Genomic DNA, 20,654 nt, shown 5'->3' on the forward strand with positions numbered 1-20,654 from the left:
AAGTGATGTCGACGGTCTAGGAAAATTGTTAAGACTAATGTTAAGACTAATTTTGTTTCTGACAACGGGCCCCTGCTTAGCACTGTTTGCCTGCACTCTCACAAGCACCTGTCTGGCCTGTTGCATTTGTCGAGATGATCAGTACTTGGATTTGGCAGGCACACTCACATGGTGCCATGAGTTATTCATAACTCCACGAAGGTTCCAAATCTGTGCCAGATCATCAGGCATGCCGTTGTTACCAATGTCCACTGCAATAGACAAAACCAGAAGTCAGTGGTTAGTAACCATAAAGATACATCCTTGTCCACTATGATAATTAAGATGAAAATATGAAACAAATCAAGAGCGTATTAAGAAGGAGAGCATACAACAGTGAAATTCTGAAACCATGTTGCAGTATTAGTCAAATTAATAAACTTTTCCCGTTTTATTTTGACGATTCTTTGCAGTATTATTGATCAGCTGTCCTACCTTGTTCATATAAAACAAACCGCATATCCCTACGATGCCCCTACGCTGAGATAATGAGCGGTGAAAATCTGGAATTTTCACCGAAAACCGACTCGAGATAGGCCCCCCACCTGTGCCCACCTCACACTGGATGTAGTAAACTCTGTAGTACTGACGTAATGAGTCAGCGCTACCATGGCGCTACACAGCGACGAGTGGAAGCAACACACTGGCCACAAAGCAAGAGAGGGTCGCAGAAAACAGGGATCTCGAGTTGGTTTTCGGCAAAAATACCAGATTTTCACCGCTCATTATCTCAGCGTAGGGGCATCGTAGGGACAAGCGGTTTGTTTTATATTAGCAAGGTAGGACAGCTGATCAATAATACCGCAAAGAATCGTCAAAATAAAACGGGCAAAGTTTATTAATTCGACTAATACTGCAACATGGTTTCAGCATTTCACCGTTGTACGCTCTCCTTCTTTATACGCTCTTGAACAAATGTATTAAGAATGCAGTCATGGTCATGGACAGGTACCACCGTAAAGGGCATTACAACATAACTGCTCACCAAATTCAATCAAACTAAAACAAGTGCCGCAGAGCAACAGCGCTCAACTGACATGTACTGTAGCCCGGTATTCTTCTGATAAACTCAATGGCAACCGAATCAAGTGTGCCCTCCTGCCACTGCGTTCACGCTCAGAGCATATATCTAAGCTACTACTAATACAGATCTAAAATCTGTTATAGGCTTTGCTATACCTACTGGTAGTACAGTAATAAAGATACAGCTGTGTAACTTTAATGACTTGAACTTTGCTATATTAACATGTTATCATGGATATGCGTCGAGCGCGAGCGTAGTGGTGGTGGTGGGGGGAGGGTGGGGGAAGGAGGCTCTAATAGCAAAAGCAGTTCAGTCCTTTGTTAACAGTCAACAAATCCATGTTTAACCTCCGTCTTGAGGGTCAAAAGGTTATCAGACACTTAATCTTCGCACGTCAGTGGAAAGCACATTTCATGGTCCTTTCAATAAAGTGACTAAAATGGTAGGTCACGCGAAGTGAAACAAAAACAGTTTTGCACTCGATCCGTTTTCAGACCATGTTCCTCAGAAAATGGTCTGCATCATCTCCTGATTTCCCCACTGCCTGTTACCTAGTGACCTGCCCGCGCTGCCTGGTGATTTCGCTCTGCTGCGTGATGGTTTCTTCCCCATCAACACTATTACATCGAATATAGAGAGCGATAGGTCAAGACCCGTTTCAAGCATTTCTGTCGCGAATCCGTATTTTCCTCCTATACCTTAAGTTAAGGGGGAAATATTCCCCATCCATTGACACATCATGACCTTTGACCCCCAAATTCGATATCCCGAGTCCTTTGGCAATAACCCCCCCCCCCCCCCGAAGTCCGAAATATCAAGACCGTACGTCGAGGCGGTTAACATTTGTGCCCAACTGTTGACGCACGGACATTCAATGCGTTCTACAGCTGCATCTGACTTCGTCAAGCTGAGGCGTAATAAAAGAATTGTTTTTCCTGCTTTCCACCTGCTTCGGCGGCTGCGGGTTGAAACTGCAAACAACTGATTTATTTGACCGCGAATTTCAATTAGACATTTCTTAGTAACCAGCAGTGATATTGGACAAGCTAATACGCATTTGGATGTAAGGTTATGTACTTATTAACTACACAAGGTGCCAGTTACTCTAGCATTCGACAACTTTGCATATGGGCTATCAATGGGCCTATTATGCCTTTAATATATTAAAACAAAAATCAATGTAACTTGTTGTAGAGATTAACATCTATATATCACACATCATGTCATTTAGAATTAAAAAGGTCTTACATGCTTTACAGACAATTTCACATGGTGAAGGGAATTGGTCAACATGGAAATCCCAGAAAGCCCAGGCCCAGTAACGGTTGTCATGTCCCTTTTCTTCACCAGGAAAGATACGAGCAGTCTGCCAGGATTTACCTCCATCCAGCGATATATCGACTCTCACAATTCTGTAAAAATGTGAATTACACAATATCATACAACGTCGAATTCATACACCGATGCTTGATCAACTGTTTTGTTAAAACTGCTTTAATAATTGGACATCAGCCAACTTATCGCTTTTATATCTCAATAAAAGCAACTCACCTATTTCCACCCGACAGGGCATACCCGCTGACTGTGTATGAAGATCCAGTGGCGATAGCTTCAGAAAGCTTTGGGTTTGTAATAGCAGCCTGCACTGACAATCCTGCCAGTGAAGGTGTTCTGTCCCACCAATCATTAACATTATCCCAGTTAACCTATAAACAGGCCCCATATTCGTAATGCACTCAAAACAGTAGACACACATCAACTCTGTTGTAAAATGAGTATCATAAATTAATCTAGACACCATTTGACCAAAATTCACAAACAGGTGAGATTGTAATGCTTTCATTTCACAACTGCCATTAAATTATGCTAACCAGGAAAACAACGATTGCTCTGACACACTACTCACAGGACAGGGTTTGCTAACATAAGGCAAACGCTATTTTCCAGTTTTCCAAGAATTTAGAGGTGTACTTTCCATGACTGCAATATGGGTGACAACTTTCTTTCATAAAGAAAATGACCTTACCCCAGACAAGATACATTGCATTTTAAGGACTTCCTAAGACCAAACATAATAATGGCAATTTTTCCAGGATCAGAAAGCGTAAACTATTTTCCAGGGGTTCCAAGATTTGGCAAATGTTATTTTAAAATTCTAGAACTTTCAACATTTTATAGAATTCATGTGAACACTGCCATGAACATATGGATTCAATAGTAGACAATATACGTGTATATGTACATGTATATAGATACATAAATCAGTTCTTTCCAAAAATTTCAAACAGCATGTCAGACAACCAGGCAAACCATATTGCTTGCTCGAACTAATAATCTGTATCGCGAGCGGCCCCAATACAGATAAACCGGTTCAATTCGAACATATGTACATGAAGCTGTGAAAACAGTTGGAAATTAAAGGCATGTTTAACATATTAGGAAATTACGGCATGTCTTGGAAGATGTATAGGATGTTGCAAATTAGCTCCAGCTTTGAGGGACAACACTTGATATTTCCTACAATAGCAAAATCCACATACTAAGCAATAAATGTAGTTACATAGCAGGAGCACCCACCGATGGCAAAAACACTTTGTAATCTCTTCTCTGGAAGAAGCTTTCCGATTCATCACTTTTGACTGTAATCGACTTTAGCCACTTGACACTCCTAAAAAAAATACCAATATACAACTTAGTTCTGCACACATGCATGCGTAGGCTCCCTAACAGAACCAACCAATTTTTTATTAGACATTGGCGACATTTTGAATCAATGATGAACCACTTCTAGAATTCAACAACAACTTCCTGGAGTCGTGACCAGTTGCAATTCCCCTTAAACAAAAGTGTCGCTCACCGTGCACCAATGTAGCCAGGTACTATCACCCTCACTGGAAAGCCATGGTCACGAGGTAGCGGCTCTCCATTCATCTGCCAACACAACGAGATAATGATCAGACGATCGCTACATTCCTACAACACATTGCTGTACACCATGCAGTATACTTCGGTTTAAATCTGTCCTTTTCCTACAGACTGCTAGTGCTTTCATACACTCAACTATCATACATGTACCAGACTTCACTGTTCTCTATGCAACTGTGCCATTAACTATATACACCAGTTAATTTGCAATGCACTTTTTTCCATAATATAAATAAGTTCTTGAAATGAGAATTGTCTTAGTAGAGCTTTTTAGTAACCAGAAACAGGTCCATCGTTCATATTTTGATAAAAGCACCAATATAGCCCATGTGTGTCATTGGAGGTGCTTAATAAAAAAATAGTATAACCCCAATGTGACTGACCGTTTAAAGGTAAATGGCACTCTTTTTTTTTACCAAAATGCCACCACAAAAGTCAAAAATATATTTTTGGGGTCATAATTCTTGGTCTAAGTAAACGCATTGAGTGAGGAATTAATAATGATAAAATTAAAAATAATTAGAAAATTAATAATTAGATTAGATAATTAGATAATTAGAATATTTGTATGATAACAAGACATAACTGTGATGTGGATTCCTGAAGCATATGTTCACCTCTAAGCAATATGTCTGAGTGCATGCATGGCTTCAAATGTAATATTGTGATTTCGGAATATGTGGAGGAATAATAAAAGATGTAATACGATGTGTGTATACAATACATTTTACTATGAAATACTAGGTTAAATATACGCAGCTATATGTCAATGCACAATTGAATGTAGCTATTCTCTAGAAAGAAGTCGCAGAGCATATAGCTTTAGTATAATAGAAATCCATAAGTGTTAACAGCATGTCTACAAAGAAGGTAGTAGTGACTGTCGCAATACTATTTGACACTGCATATTGGTAAAGTAATTAACCGTTTCAGGGGGTTGTACAGCATGAAACCAAACCCATGTAGTTTGTTGTTTTGTTAATTAAAGAATAGTTATTAATTAGAGTTTAACTGCACATCCCAAATACATCAATGACTGGCAGTGCCGAGGCACTATTAAGGTTTAACATCCCACCTTTTCTCCCTCGGCATTTGTCCTAAAGTAATAAACCGTTTTGGCCATTTGCAGCCTTCTAACAATTGTGCCCCATCCTTAGTTTATTTTACAGCTAGCTTTCTGACTCTTCTGCGATCATGTTTGGCTCGTTATCAAACTGTGAATTATACAAAGCGACCCTTTAGCAACCTCCACTCATTGGAGTAGGTGAATAATTTGTCAGGGGGATAATGAATATACTAATAATATGAGTAGGGAAATAATGATATTTCTTACCTCAAAAGCAAGAATCACATCCCCCTGGGGATCTCTGCAGAGACAAAACATTTTATTAGTATGTGTCATTATTATAACTCTCACTTACTGTTGGTTTTTTTTATATATGGCACCAGAATAATGCATCTAGATGCATCATTTTCTTTCAAGTTTGACTTCCTTAATGTACAGATTTTCTTACAGTAGAAACTGCTTACTGAATAAAGTGCTAGAGTTCACTACACATTTGTTCGAATTTCACGGAAAAAAAAGTTTTTGAGGAAGAGGGGCAAGCCAACAGACCCAACTAGCACTGATGCACAGGTTTGTCATTTGGCATGGCAAACAACCTAGCTGGTGTTTACTTTTCTAGTACCATCTACTCTGAATATTTTTGAAAAAAAGCTTGCCTCATATAATGCACAGATACACCACTGATTTTCCAGAACACTTTGTTCCAAAAGCCTTGCCAGATTCGCCGTTTTTTCGGACCAACAGAGGTTACACAATAATAATTCAACAATACACCTCAGAACCACTAACTATACACCTCTCATGTCACTACTGCACCACGGACTGCTAGAAACTTAAATTAAACAAAACGTACAGGCAATGATAATGACTGGTGTTTAGAAGCCATAGTTAGGGTTATATATATGCCAAATAAGCTAACAATCTAACAGAAATGGGTGGATCACCACCAACAAGTGCAATGTAAATGATTCCAACGAGCGCGCGCTACACGCAACTCCATCTGTGGCCGCCCTGTGAACATTAAGTGCCCCGTTGTAATTTTGGCCAGACTAAACGAGGTACTGGATCATCAGCTGCCAGAAAATAAATGGGGTGCCTGCATTTATTTACAAACTATCACATGTGTTTAATAATAATATTACACTTACATATATAAACTAACCCTTTTAAATGTTTTTAAACATCTAATCTACCTTTACATAGCATATGGAAAATTACTCTGTGACAGTGATGACATATACGGGGAATTATCTACGACATACTGTCATTAAAACATATATGGACTTTAGCACCATTAATGAGCGCTAACACATAATAAACTTACGCAGCTTTGCTCATAGGTATCGATGAACCATAACCTTTCTTATAATTCTCCTCAACACATGGATCACCGCCATAGAAGTCAACATGCAAATGTGGATTATCCTGCAATCAGCAAATGTCAATATGTGATATTTGCAATGATGTGATAATATGATGCAATGATCTGAAAAACAAGTACCTGGACAAGCTGTGCTGCATGTTCTCATGTGGCACTATCTATCACTTATCACAGTGTTACATAACAAGAATTTGTTGGAGTGTTCTATTTCTTGATGTGAGGTACAACAACTTACAATAACCCTGCAGCCATTATTGTCTGTAGACCACTGCTGATTTTGGGTTTCCATACATTTACGAAAACACTCTACTGATATATACTCATGTGATACTAGTAACAATACTATTGACACAATGTGTGTCTAAAACGAGACTACATTGGTGATATGCCAACCCACTGTCACACCTTTATTCACCCACCTACCATTTCAGCTCCAACATCCTCCAGTACATCACAGAGGCGTACCCCTTTCCAGATGGCATTGCTCAGAGCAGCATTGCCCCAGCCTACTCCCTTCACCGTTTTTAGGTTAGACATCTCTGTTCGTCTGTTCCCAGCACACTAACAATGATAACGTGAAAAAAATGAAGTGTCATTCGATAATATAAGGACTACATGAATACGAATTATATTTACTACTAAGATTTTATAATGTTTTATACATTTATTAATATTGCCTAATCACACAATACTACTATACTGCAAGTATAATTTTAGTATCTAGGTTCCCCTGCCTTCTATCTGCTTTCTGTTTAGCTCATCGAATTCCTTCCCATGTTAGACATCAGTGATACTTAACTAGACAAATTGTTGGTAGAATGAACACACTACTGGACAACAGCAAGAACTCTTATTACATCTAGATAAATTTTGAAAATCCTCTGGTAAACTTCAGGCACATTACAACGACCATATAATCCAGGCTGGGGGGGGGGAGGCACAAATCCACCTAACTTACACTAGACACTGTAGACAGAAAGCTCTATCTCAGGCCACAAGAATGCTATTGTGATTAACAAAGCATTTTATCGACTTGGTCAACGATATTGGATTTTGATGCAAACAAACTTCTGACCCTCCAACAAATAACACCAATACACTATATATATCAATTTCATCGACTGCCAAACTCTGGTCACCAAGAGTTCTCGCATACCTGGAATAAGTGATCATGACATAGCAATTATCATCATTAGCATTAATTATCACATTCATCACGAAGCAAACAAAAACCAACATTGAGGGCAACTTTTCAATATTGTATTGTATTGTATTTTAAGGAACAGACTTTTCAAACTCGTCTAGGCTAGGTCATTTAAATACATATGAAAATGGATTTTCGAAACCTTACTGCACACCAGATCTGTTACATTTGCATTGTTGCACTCCATATGGGCAAGTATGTTGTATAGGAACCCCGATATCTTAATGGAAGAAGAGTATTATCACTATCTATGCAAGTGTGCGTGGCAAATCAACTAAATAAAGACTTCATTGGCAAATGTAACTTACCATGAGAGTACACATAACTGTATGATGGGTATACTTTGCCTTGAGCTCGTGCAGGGACACTTCCCTCGGTTTAGCCACCATTCCATCAACTACAAATCTACAGAGTAAAGTGTTATACAAAGTTAAGGCACAGCTGATATTAGAAAATTCATTCAAATTATGGTACAATTAATTACAATGACGAATTTGCAATTTTTAAACAATTATGATACATGGTTATATTATATATACATATAGCATATATACAAGCAAAGAAACTGCTTTCGATAGATAAATCTTACTTGTACTTGTGTGGGTTGATATCAGGTACTGGTGCATGGTTCCGAACATAGAAGTAATCTGTTGGTGTGACATAATGGCTGCGAATAATTTCAACAGGTGGCTCAGCATTGTACGGTTGAGGTGCGTTGACGGTCATGTCATGCCTTCGTGTGGGTTCCCTGGCATACGAGTCAACCTCACTCATCGTGCTTGCTCAAGTAGTGTACTGAAGAAACGGGAATAGGAATCTGGTTCATACGCAGTACCTCACAGTTATGTGTGTAACGATTCTCTGATGCAATGGTGAATCACGACACAGCAACCCATGATATGATAATCAATACTAATCATCCATACCCAGGGTACGTTCCGGCAGTACCCTGGAGGACAGAGACCCTCTCAGCGCCAGTAACATTGGCAAAACACCGGCTCTCCGAGTCGGTGGCTTGAGCGAGAGTTGTTAGCAAGTACCTATACATTTTTATTTATAGCATCAATGAGCAAACATGGCCTACATGTTTTACCTAAAGGATATCATGCCATAAGACCACCCTTAAAAAATTGTTTGTTTCCTCTTTACCTACTCGCCTCTCAGGGTACCGAGTAGGTAGGTAGGTGAAAAATCTTTTTTATTTTGTTTTGACAAGATGTGTGTATGTATATTGTATATTCTGTTTTGTGTATATGTTTTTGCGGACCGAATTAGATTTTTTTTTTGGCGAAACAAAATAATTTTTGTTTTGTTTTAATCGGCCAATAAAATGTGTCAAGTAGCGGCGTTTTGGCGAGTCGGTCGGTAAAGGGGAAACAAGCAATATTTTACCTTAGGCCCAATTTATCAACATTTTACAAACTTGAAATAGAGAATGCAAGCGTGAAACATGACATTGACAAAAACACTTCGGACATCATTCACGATGTGTATTATACTTATACTCTGTTCAGTTCAACAGCTAAGTACTACGCAATGCCGTACACTAAATTGTTCAGACAAGCAAGAGTCAGTGAAACAGTCTTATCTTTATTTTTATTATTTTTTTTTAATTCGTGAGGGTCGGTAAAAAACTGCTTGTACCAGCCCTCTGGGCCAGTGCAAAAAATCTGAATTTCATGCCCTGTATATATATCCAACACAATAATAAGGTCTCTGTATTTGCATCTTGAAAGCAGTACTAATTTAACTTTATTTATCACGATATTTATCACCACTAAGTCTACCTGACCTTCACCATCCAATCAGGGCTACACGACCAATATTGGGATCGAAGGGCTGAACAAAACCTAACACAGTAGATGTAAAACTGATTCAGCACCTACACGTTTTCTGCTGACCTCGGCAGTTACACCCAGGTAGATATACCTAGAGTGGCACTACTAGTGTCACTCTAGGTATATATCTACCCGTGCAGTGTCTACTAGTACTACTGTACATAGTGGTGTTAGTATATACACTTGAAACACAAAGGGCTGCATGGCTCACTGCCTGCGGTCATGGAATGGAGCCGCCCTGATAAAGCTAACTATATATGCAAAAAACGGTTTCGGAAGGAGTCACTCGAGAGAACTTCTACTGAGTATTAATATTATCCTCCTAGATATACGGTCACTACCTCTCAACAGCGTCACGTACAACACGCTTGAATGCAGCCGAAACATTTACCGAGGAAAAATGCGCAGGTATACATGTGGGTTTTCGCACGTACTGCGCAGCCGCAGTTAATACAAACTCGGTCGCGACTGTGCGAATCATTGGTGATCATAGGTACATAGCGACCTTAGTGGTTCAGTGTAGTAAAGGCACATCAATGTCGCACCTCTGGCCACAGCACCCGGCAGATATATGCGATATGATATGACTACTAGGCACTTAGGATATGACTACTAGGCACTTAAAAAAAAACCCTAACCCTAACCCTAACCCTAAAAAAAGAAAAATTAAATTAAATTAAAGTGCCTAGTAGTCATATCATATCGCATCTTTCTGCCAACACCCTGGCCACATGTCGTGCCACAGACTCACTCTCAGTAAAAAAAAACATTGCCAACATTTTACAAATACTGTTGTCATTTACGCGTCTGTCATACACCCTATTTTAATGTCATAAGAGATGCAAAAACACATGTTATAATAGCATCTAAATAAAATCAAACTAATCTGATCTAATTAAATCCAAGGTAATTACTAATTAGCCAAAATAAATATCTGGCACTTTCTTCCTCGGCGCTCCAGCCCAGCAGGGGAGCTAAATTGTCTCCATACCCCCAGGTGCCCCGTAGCCTATTCTCATATACCCGCGATCTTCTTAGATCCATGAGATTCTCAGACTCGCGAATACGCAAGGCTGAGCATGTGAGCCACGTGCCTAGGGCAGTTATCTGTGTGTACGCAATATCAAGGACAGCCTGATATAGCAACTGCACATGGCGTAAAAGATAACCACGTCTCTCTAGATATTTCAATAGTACACGTGTGCATTTTTTTTTTAATATTGAAAATGACCTTTTAAATAATAGGTGCGTTCACACTGGCGCGAATTAGCGGGCTGCAAATCCCGGTTTTTGCAGCCCGCTCGAAAAACCGAGGTTTTTACAAGTGTGAACGCAATTAGCTCACTAAATCGCGCTCAAAATAGCGTCCTGCAAAGAACACTTCCGACTGCGCTAATTTGGAATAAGCGCGCTTATTTACACCGCGACGTGTTATCCCGCTCGGCGATTAGCGAGATATTTCCGCCTGTGTGAACAACGACACAATTAGCTCACTATTATCTCCGCTATTAGCAGGATGAGCAGTGCGGTTTTTCTGTGTTTGAACACGCCTATTGAAATGCAGTTCAGTCCTTTGTTAACAGTCAACAAATCCATGTTCAACCCTCCTCTTGAGGGTCAAAAGGTTATCAGACACTTACTCTTCGCATGTCAGCGGAAAGTACATTTCATGGTACTTTCAATAAAGTGATAGAAATGGTAGGTCAGCGCTGAAACAAAAAAGTTTTGCACTCGGTCCGTTAGACCATGTACTCTGACATTACCCCCACTGCCCTTTGACCTGTGACCTCCAATTTCGCGCTGGTGATGGGTTTCCACCCCATCACACTATACATCGAATATTAAGAGCGTAGCGGTCGATCGCTGTGAGATTTGCTCGCAATTCCGTATTTCCTCCTATGCCTTAAGTTAAAGGGAAAATATTCCCCTTCCATTAACACATCTTGACCTTTGACCGTTGACCCCCCAAATTCGACATCCCAAGTCCTTTTCGCGACCCCCCCCGCCCCCCGATGTCCCAAATATCAAGACCGTCTGTCAAGCAGTTAAGATTTGTGCCGTAACTGTTGACACACGGACTGACGGCCGGACGCACATTCATGCGATTCTACAAGCTGCATCCAACTTCGTCAGCTGAGATAAAAAGAGATGCGTCCACACCATCTAGTTTGAAATTAGATGGTCCTCCTAAATTTCAAATTGTTCTCTAAAAGTAATGCCGGCGTGCAAGCCTAAGAAAGATATTTTAAATGATGAATAAATGGATGATGATGGTTTTTCATGGTGATTCACCTACAATGAATGTATCAAACAATACAGTAATTGTTATTCACTTTAATAATATACTGAACGTGGAAAATTCAAAGAAAATTACCGTGAAAATGGGACAAAATATTCATTTGACTTTGAAAATCTCATGGTCCTCCTGATTATTTGATGCGCCCCGGACCATTGACCATCGCTTATTTCGACCCCTGGTCAACTAGGGTGTAACGATTCACCGATACCAGAATAGCGAGCGGCCCGCGATACGAAAATCGATACGCAGCGTCCGTATCGCGGATACAACAATACGCATGCCTGTGAACGAGCACTGATTGTCGAAAATAACATTTATGCCTCGATACAAGGGCCCGGCCGGCGGTTTGTTGACACATAGCTTAGTGACGTATGCAGTACACGCATACGTGCGTTTCGCACGCGAATTGCAGGCACAACCAAGTAGTGATTCTCACAATTTCTCAAAGTGCATAGAACATTTTACCAATTTAGTGATCTCAGTTAGTCATAGATTTGTCGCAGAGTAGTACTAACAGTAGATGTTTACATACGTCACCCGTTTTGCACACAGCAATTACGTTCGACCATTGTTAAAAGCAACAGTAAAGAAAATTGCTGCATTTCTCCATTTCGATTTCTGCCAGCACAGCCGATGTATAATTTATATTTCTCTGACATTACAACTCGGAATAATTTAATTTTGCACTCATTTCAATGGCAGCCGCCATTGCTGTTACAAAGCGCATCAGGGCTTGATATTAAGTGTCGTCTTTTACGATTATGTCTTTAGTGCATAATTGAAATTCGAAAATTCAACTTAAATTTCAACTTTCAAGCAATTTTTTGCATGTTTTCGTTAACTATGATTTTTGTGCATACATATTTTAACATTAGCATTGTTTTCAACAAATTTATGCTTGACTGACCTTGTCTGTGTATCCCGATACAATATTGATCATCACCTACGTATCGAGAACGTAATCATATCGTGGCCAAAGCGCATCAATCAAACTCTAAAGAGTCAACAACAGTAAGAAGGAAACTAAAGTGCTATATATAGAACAACAACTCGCCCTATGGCACACAGAACTTGTGTATCGTATTCGGCTTTTCTTTATCCGTGCCAGGGGACTTCTGGTACGTAATCGCCCCTAGTATATATATACACAACATATTGCCGATAAAGTCTAAATGTCCCTCTGACCTGGCTCGTTTAGCTATTTCTGACTAATATATATATATATATATATATATATATATATATATATATAATATATATAATATATAATAGGGTTAGGTTATGGTTACGGTTAGGGTTAAGGGCCGGACACACTAGGCGATGGCATCGGGCGATGGCATCGAGCGATGTAATCGCCCGATCTATCACGCGAGCGAGTGACACACTAGGCGATTAAATCGGGCGATTTACACGCAGCGCCGTTGTGCTGAAAAAAAAATACATTGTGATTTCGCGCATTGTGTCTGAGTGCATTGTGTTCACTCTGGTTCAGTCATCAGAAATTATGCATGTGCTTGTTGTTCATTGGCTGATGAATTGTACAATCGGGCGATGTTTATCGCCGGCGCGGACACACTAGGCGATGGCATCGGTGATAATATCAAAACGTTTTGATCTGTGCGATGGCATCGGGCGATGACATCGGGGAGAAATCGGTGGCGATTGAGTGGACACACTAGGCGATTTTCACGGCGATTACATCGCCCGATGCCATCGCCTAATGTGTCCGGCCCTTTAGGGTTAGTCAGAAATAGCTAAACGAGCCAGGTCAAACAGAGGTCAGGGGGACATATAGACCCTTCGAGCCAAAGTATTCCAGTGTAAGTACTCACCACCCACTGAAGTGGTACCAGCATATATACAGTAGATTGGTGACTGCAGTCCCAAAAAAGCTATATAAATGTATCACGTATGATAACAATAGTAGACATAGATATACGAGTGGCAGATGTTTTTGGGTGACATTTGATAACAAAATGCAAACATACTCTACTCTACCTTAACTCTAATGCTCATTTAGGTAAAGAATTTTTGCAAAACCATGCCATTGATTACTTTTAGCAGTCTGCGAAATTAACCACTGGCCCGGTATCCGAGGCCAGTAAATTTTCCGTGGGCCAATGAAACTGGTAAATGAACAAGCCCGATGGGCCAGTGGAAAAAAAATGGAGTAAATGGTCTATTAATGATATTTCAGCTTCTTTATGTGATGATCAGTCTGAGAATTTACCGAAATTCCCGATATTTTGGTATGAAAATTTACCGATATTTACCGATAGGGCATCATATTCCCGATCTTAAGTAGGGGAATTAACTAGTCAACACCATGCGTGTTTGTCGCCGCTAGAGGTCGGAACAACTTCCGGTTTCCGGGGTTCTGGTTTTCAACGTGGCTGAAACGTGTTGGCCTAAGTTACTGTTCGAGGTCGCAAATGAGTTTTCTGATTATGAATGAGCGTGATGATGATGAGTACGATGGCAGTGACAATGAGATGGGGGCGAGGAAAGTGGATATTTTTTTTTCAATTTCATGAAAGAATAAATCTCTAAGAATACACCAGGGCCCAGATTCATCATTGGTGCGTAAGTTACCGTCCATAGGCAGGCATCCTACGAAGTGCGTACGTAACGTTGCTGAGGTTAATTCATCAAGCCGTCCTAGCCCGTGCGTAGGCATATCTTAATGAGTTGCACATAACCCCGCTGGTAGCAGCCGCATTCCTTCCTCGCTGCAGTATTTCATGTGACACCGTTTTTTGCCCATACTCAGCAGCTAGGGCCTGCATGCCTCCCAAAGTTATACTCGGTCGGGTTTTTAACACATTCTAACTCTAAAACTGTTACGTTAAAAATTATTAAAATATTTACATAAACAGACAAGACGGTTGTTATTTTGAATACGAAGTTTTATTTCCAATCGTAGTTTATTTCAAAAGTTATATCAGCCGAAAGTTGCTACCTTGACTCGATTGCAACACTAGCTGGTCAAATATAAACAATATGGCGCTCTAGCGGGCGTGGTAGCAACTTTCGGCTGATATAACATTTGAAATAAACTACGATAGAAAATAAAACTTCGTATTCAAAATGACAACCGTCTTGTCTGTTTATGTAAATATTTTAATAATTTTTAACGTAATAGTTTTAGAGTTAGAATGTGATAAAAACTCGACCGAGTATAACTTCGGGAGGTATGCAGGCCCTAGCTGCGAGTTGTGGCATGGGAATGTTAAACACAGCCACATCAAGAATAGCAGAAACGCGTACAACTGGGCAGATGCATGTAATAACGAGCTAATAATACCTATGTTGTATTAGCTCGTGATGTCAACAACACGGCACAGCCCAGAGTCTGACCCAGCCTAGCACAGCCCCATCTCTCAATTGCATCTTCTACGAGAATAAAGACTATGTACTATTTGCACCCTTTTCCATGGAAATTACTCTCACAAAGAAGAGAAAAGCATGGAAAGCAGTGCAGGCAGCAGTGAATGCTGTGTCAACAAAACTAGTGCTCGTCTCTGTACTATTGCTGCCGCTGCTGCAAACGTTGCCATCTCTTCCACTGACTTTTTGATGTATGGTGTGCGCGCGTGTGTGTGCGATTGACTCGCCCCAACTTAAGTGGATGCTTGTCTAAGCACGATGTCAACAGAAAGTCTTTGGTTCCAACCACTAGCTTTAAACTAGTGTAGGTGTCATAAACTAGTGTAGGTGTGAACAAACACCTTTTGTTACAACATTATAGGCATTGACTGTGCGAAAACACGCTTTTTATACATGCCCCAGTGCAGCTAGGACAGCTCTCTGGCTGTCCTAGAGTTATGTACACAGTGGACGTCAGCGTAGCGCGTTGATGAATTGCAACTTAAATCATGCATGCCTATGCCCCGCTTACGCCAGCCCGCCGTGCTGAGAAGCAATGATAAATCTGGCCCCAGAGTTCCAGGGTTCTCCCTACGTTGCGCAAACGGGGCGCGCGCGCCCCGTTTGGGAAAACTCCCACCTGTTTGAATCGTTGCGCCCCGTTTGGCAAAACTCCCCCCTGTTTGAATCGTTGCGCCCCGTTTAAATTACCTCCGCCCCGTTTAAATTCCACCACAATAAAAGTTTGCCAGCGCGGGAATCGATCGTCAAGAATTGCCGTTCGACCAGGAAATCCGACGCGTGTATTTTTACAGTAACGCATGCACTGAAGACAGTACACAAGTTAACCTGAGATTCTACAAGCTGCATCCAACTTCGTCAGCTGAGATAAAAAGAGATGGTCCACACCATCTAGTTTGAAATTTAGATGGTCCTCCTAAATTTCAAATTGTTCTCTAAAAGTAATGCGGCGTGCAAGCCTAAGAAAGATATTTTAAATGATGATAAAATGGATGATGATGGGTTTTTCATGGTGATTCACCTACAATGAATGTATCAAACAATACAGTAATTGTTTATTCACTTTAATAATATACTGAAACGTGGAAAATTCAAAGAAAATTACCGTAAAATGGGACCAAAATATTCATTTGACTTTGAAAATCTCATGGTCCTCCTGATTATTTGATGGCCCCGGACCATTGGACCATCGCTTATTTCGACCCCTGGTCAACTAGGGGTGTAACGATTCACCGATACCAGAATAGCGAGCGGCCCGCGATACGAAAATCGATACGCAGCGTCCGTATCGCGATACAAACAATACGCATGCCGTGAACGAGCACTGATTGTCGAAAATAACATTTATGCCTCGATACAAGGGCCCGGGCCCGGGTTTGTTGACACATAGCTTAGTGACGTCATGCAGTACACGGCATACGTGCGTTTCGCACCGAATTGCAGGCACAACCAAGTAGTGATTTCTCACAATTTCTCAAAGTGCATAGAACATTTTACCAATTTAGTGATCTCAGTTAGTCATAGATTTGTCGCAGTAAGTACTAACAGTAGATGTTTTACATACGTTCACCCGTTTTGCACACATGCAATTAGTCGAACATTGTAAAAAGTAGAAAAATGCTGATTTCTCCATTTCGATTTCTGCCACAGCAGCCGATGTATAAATTTATATTTCTCTGACATTACAACTCGGAATAATTTAATTTTGCACTCATTTCAATGGCAGCACATTGCTTTAAAAAGCGCATCAGGGTTTGATATTAAGTGTCGTCTTTTACGAGTTATGGTTCTTTAGTTGCATAAATTTAAATTCGAAAATTCAACTTAAATTTCAACTTTCAAGCAATTTTTTTGCATGTTTTCGTTAACTATGAGTTTTTGTGCATACATATTTTAACATTAGCATTGAACAATTTATGTTGACTGACCTTGTCTGTGTATCGCGATACATATTTGATCATCACCTACGTATCGAGATATGTATCATATCGTGGCCCAAGTGCATCATCAAACCTCTAAAGAGTCAACAACAGTAAGAAGGAAACTAAAGTGCTATATATAGAACAACTCGCCCTAGGCACACAGAACTTGTGTATCGTATTCGGCTTTTCTTTATCCGTGCCAGGGGACTTCTGGTACGTAATCGCCCCTAGTATATATATACCACAAAATATTGCCGATAAAGTCTAGATGTCCCTCTGACCTGGCTCGTTTAGCTATTTCTGACTAATATATATATAATATATAATAACTATATATATTATATATATAATATATATATATATATAATATATATAGGGTTTACCGGGTTATGGTTACGGTTAGCGGTTAAGGGCGCGACACACTAGGCGATGGCATCGGCGATGGCACATCGAGCGATGTAATCGCCCGATTCTATACGCGAGTCGAGTGGACACACTAGGTCGATTAAATCGGGCGATTTACACGCAGCGCCGTTGTGCTGAAAAAAAAAATACATTAGTTGATTTTCGCGCATTGTGTCTGAGTGCATTTGGTTCACTCTGGTTCAGTCATCAGAAATTATGCATGTGCTTGTTGTTCATTGGCCTGAATGAATTGTACAATTCGGGCGATGTTATCCCGGACGCAGCGCGAGCGGAACACTAGGCGATGGCATCGGGTGATAATATCAAAACGTTTTGATCTGTGCGATGGCACTCGGGCGATGACATCGGCGATGAAATCGGTGGCGATTGATGTGGACACACTAGGCGATTTTCACGGCGATTACATCGCCCGATGCATCGCCTAATGTGTCCGGCCCTTTAGGGTTAGTCACGAAATAGCTAAACGAGCCAGTGTCAAACGAGTCAGGGGGACATATAGACCCTCGCAGCCAAAGTATTCCAGTGTAAGTACTCACCACCCACTGAAGTGGTACCAGCTATATATACAGTAGATTTGGTGACTGCAGTCCCAAAAAAGCTATATAATGTATCACGTATCGATAACAATAGTAGACATAGATATACGAGTGGCAGATGTTTTTGGTGACATTTGATAACAAATGCAATACATACTCTACTCTACCTTAACTCTAATGCTCATTTAGGTAAAGAATTTTTGCAAACCATGCCATTGATTACTTTTAGCAGTCTGCGAAATTAACCACTGGCCCGGTATCCGAGGCCAGTAAATTTTCCGTGGGCCAATGAAACTGGTAAATGAACAAGCCCGATGCGGCCAGTGGAAAAAAAATGAGTAAATGGTCTATTAATGATATTTCAGTTCTTTATGTGGATGATCAGTCTGAGAATTTACCCGAAATTCGACCGATATTTTGTATGAAAATTTACCGATATTTACCGATAGGGCATCATATTTCCGATCTTAAGTAGGGGAATAACTAGTCAACACCATGCGTGTTTGTCGCCGCTAGAGGTCGGAACAACTTCCGGTTTCCGGTTCTGGTTTTCAACGTGGCTTGAACGTTTGGCCTAAGTTACTTTCGAAGTCGAAATGAGTTTTCTGATTATGAATGAGCGTGATGATGATGAGTACGATGCAGTGACAATGAGATCGGCGGGCGAGGAAAGTGGATATTTTTTTTTTCAATTTATGAAAGATAAATCTCTAAGAATACACCAGGCCCAGATTCATCATTGGTGCGTAAGTTACCGTCCATAGGAGGCATCCTACGAAGTGCGTACGTAACGTTGCTGAGGTTAATTCATCAAAGCTGTCCTAGCCCGTGCGTAGGCATATCTTATGAGTTGCACATAACACCGCTGGTAAGCAGCCGCATTCCATTCCTCGCTGCCAGTATTTCATGTGACACCGTTTTTGCCCATACTCAGCAGCTAGGCCTGCATACCTCTCAAAGTTATTACTCGGTCGGGTTTTTAATAATTTCTAACTCTAAAAACTGTTTACTTTAAAATTATTAAAAATTTACATAAACAGACAGACGGTTGTTATTTTGAATACGAAGTTTTATTTCGCAATCGTAGTTTATATTCAAAAGTTATATCAGCCGAAAGTTGCCTACCTTGACTCTGATTGCAAACACTAGCTGGTCAAATATAAACAAATGGCGCTCTAGCGAGGCGTGGCGGTAGCAACTTTCGGCTGATATAACATTTTGAAATAAAACTACGATAGAATAATAAACTTCGTATTCAAAATGACAACCGTCTTGTCTGTTATTGTAAATATTTAATAATTTTTAACGTAATAGTTTTAGAGTTAGATGTGATAAAAACTCGACCGAGTATAACTTCGGAGGTATGCAGGCCCTAGCTGCGAGTTGTGGCATGGCGAATGTTAAACACAGCCACATCAAGAATAGCAGAAACAGCGTACAACTGGGCAGATGCATTAATAACGAGCTAATAATACCTATGTTGTATTAGCTCGTGATGTCAACAACACGGCACAGCCCAGAGTCTGACCCAGCCTAGCACAGCCCCATCTCTCAATTGCATCTTCTCGAGAATAAAGACTATGTACTATTTGCACCCTTTTCCATGGAAATTACTCTCCACAAGAAGAGAGAAAGCATGCGAAAGCAGTGCAGGCAGCCATGTGAATGCTGTGTCAACAAAACTAGTGCTCGTCTCTGCTACTATTGCTGCCCGCTGCTGCAAACGTTGCCATCTCTTCCACTGACTTTTGATGTATGGTGTGCGCGCGTGTGTGTGTGCCGATTGACTCGCCCCAACTTAAGTGGCATGCTTGTCTAAGCACGATGTCAACAGAAAGTCTTTGCGTTCCAACCACTAGCTTTAAACTAGTGTAGTGTTCATAAACTAGTGTAGGTGTGAACAAACACCTTTTGTTACAACATTATAGGCATTGACTGTGCCGAAAACACGCTTTTTATACATGCCCCAGTGCAGCTAGGACAGCTCTCTGGCTGTCCTAGAGTTATGTACACAGTGGACGTCAGCGTAGCGCGTGATGATATTGCAACTTAAATCATGCCATGCCTATGCCCCGCTTACGCCAGCCGCCCGTGCTGAGAAGCAATGATAAATTCTGGCCCCAGAGTTCCAGGGTTCTCCCTACGTTGCGCAAACGGGGCGCGCGCGCGCCCGTTTGGGAAAACTCCCCCTGTTTGAATCGTTGCGCCCCGTTTTAAATTACCTCCGCCCCCGTTTAAATTCCACCACAATAAAAGTTTGCAGCGCGGAATTCGATCGTCAAGAATTGCCGTTCGACCAGGAAATCCGACGCGTGTAATTTTTACAGTAACGCATGCACTGAAGACATACACAAGTTAACCTGACAATGAACATGTTAACCTGTCACTAACTGTAGACCGACTCGGCTATCTTTATATACAAGAACCCCAAATACCGTCTATGGTGTGGTGGCGATTTTTACGGCATTAATTAGTCGTACGGTAAAAATACGCCCCGGACCCCCTAGTTTCCCCCTACCCTCCCCCTAGTTTTCCCCCTCCCCTCCCCTCTCCCCTACCCCTCCCCTCCCCCTGTTTGAATTTCATCCTGGGGAGAACCCTGAGTTC

The 20,654-nt window shown here is 40.9% G+C and overlaps 1 protein-coding gene across 3 annotated transcripts in view; it reads right to left on the reverse strand.

The window, feature by feature from the left end:
* The window catches only part of LOC106821217 (sulfite oxidase, mitochondrial-like), a 28,103-nt gene continuing 7,449 nt past the window's right edge, over positions 1-20,654 (reverse strand). For all 3 annotated transcript variants that reach the window (XM_014825943.1, XM_014825936.1, XM_014825929.1), the window contains exons 2-11: positions 8,229-8,434; positions 7,948-8,044; positions 6,859-6,996; positions 6,379-6,479; positions 5,322-5,355; positions 3,921-3,994; positions 3,641-3,731; positions 2,615-2,769; positions 2,312-2,475; positions 1-251 (exon numbers count right to left, since the gene is read on the reverse strand). In XM_014825943.1, the coding sequence (XP_014681429.1) occupies positions 139-251; positions 2,312-2,475; positions 2,615-2,769; positions 3,641-3,731; positions 3,921-3,994; positions 5,322-5,355; positions 6,379-6,479; positions 6,859-6,996; positions 7,948-8,044; positions 8,229-8,413 (1,152 nt within the window). In that variant the 5' untranslated portion in view covers positions 8,414-8,434 and the 3' untranslated portion in view covers positions 1-138. The remainder of the gene's footprint in view (positions 252-2,311; positions 2,476-2,614; positions 2,770-3,640; positions 3,732-3,920; positions 3,995-5,321; positions 5,356-6,378; positions 6,480-6,858; positions 6,997-7,947; positions 8,045-8,228; positions 8,435-20,654) is intronic.

Source organism: Priapulus caudatus, unplaced genomic scaffold (genome assembly GCF_000485595.1).
Source record: "Priapulus caudatus unplaced genomic scaffold, Priapulus_caudatus-5.0.1 Scaffold3, whole genome shotgun sequence".
Taxonomy (NCBI): domain Eukaryota; kingdom Metazoa; phylum Priapulida; class Priapulimorpha; order Priapulimorphida; family Priapulidae; genus Priapulus; species Priapulus caudatus.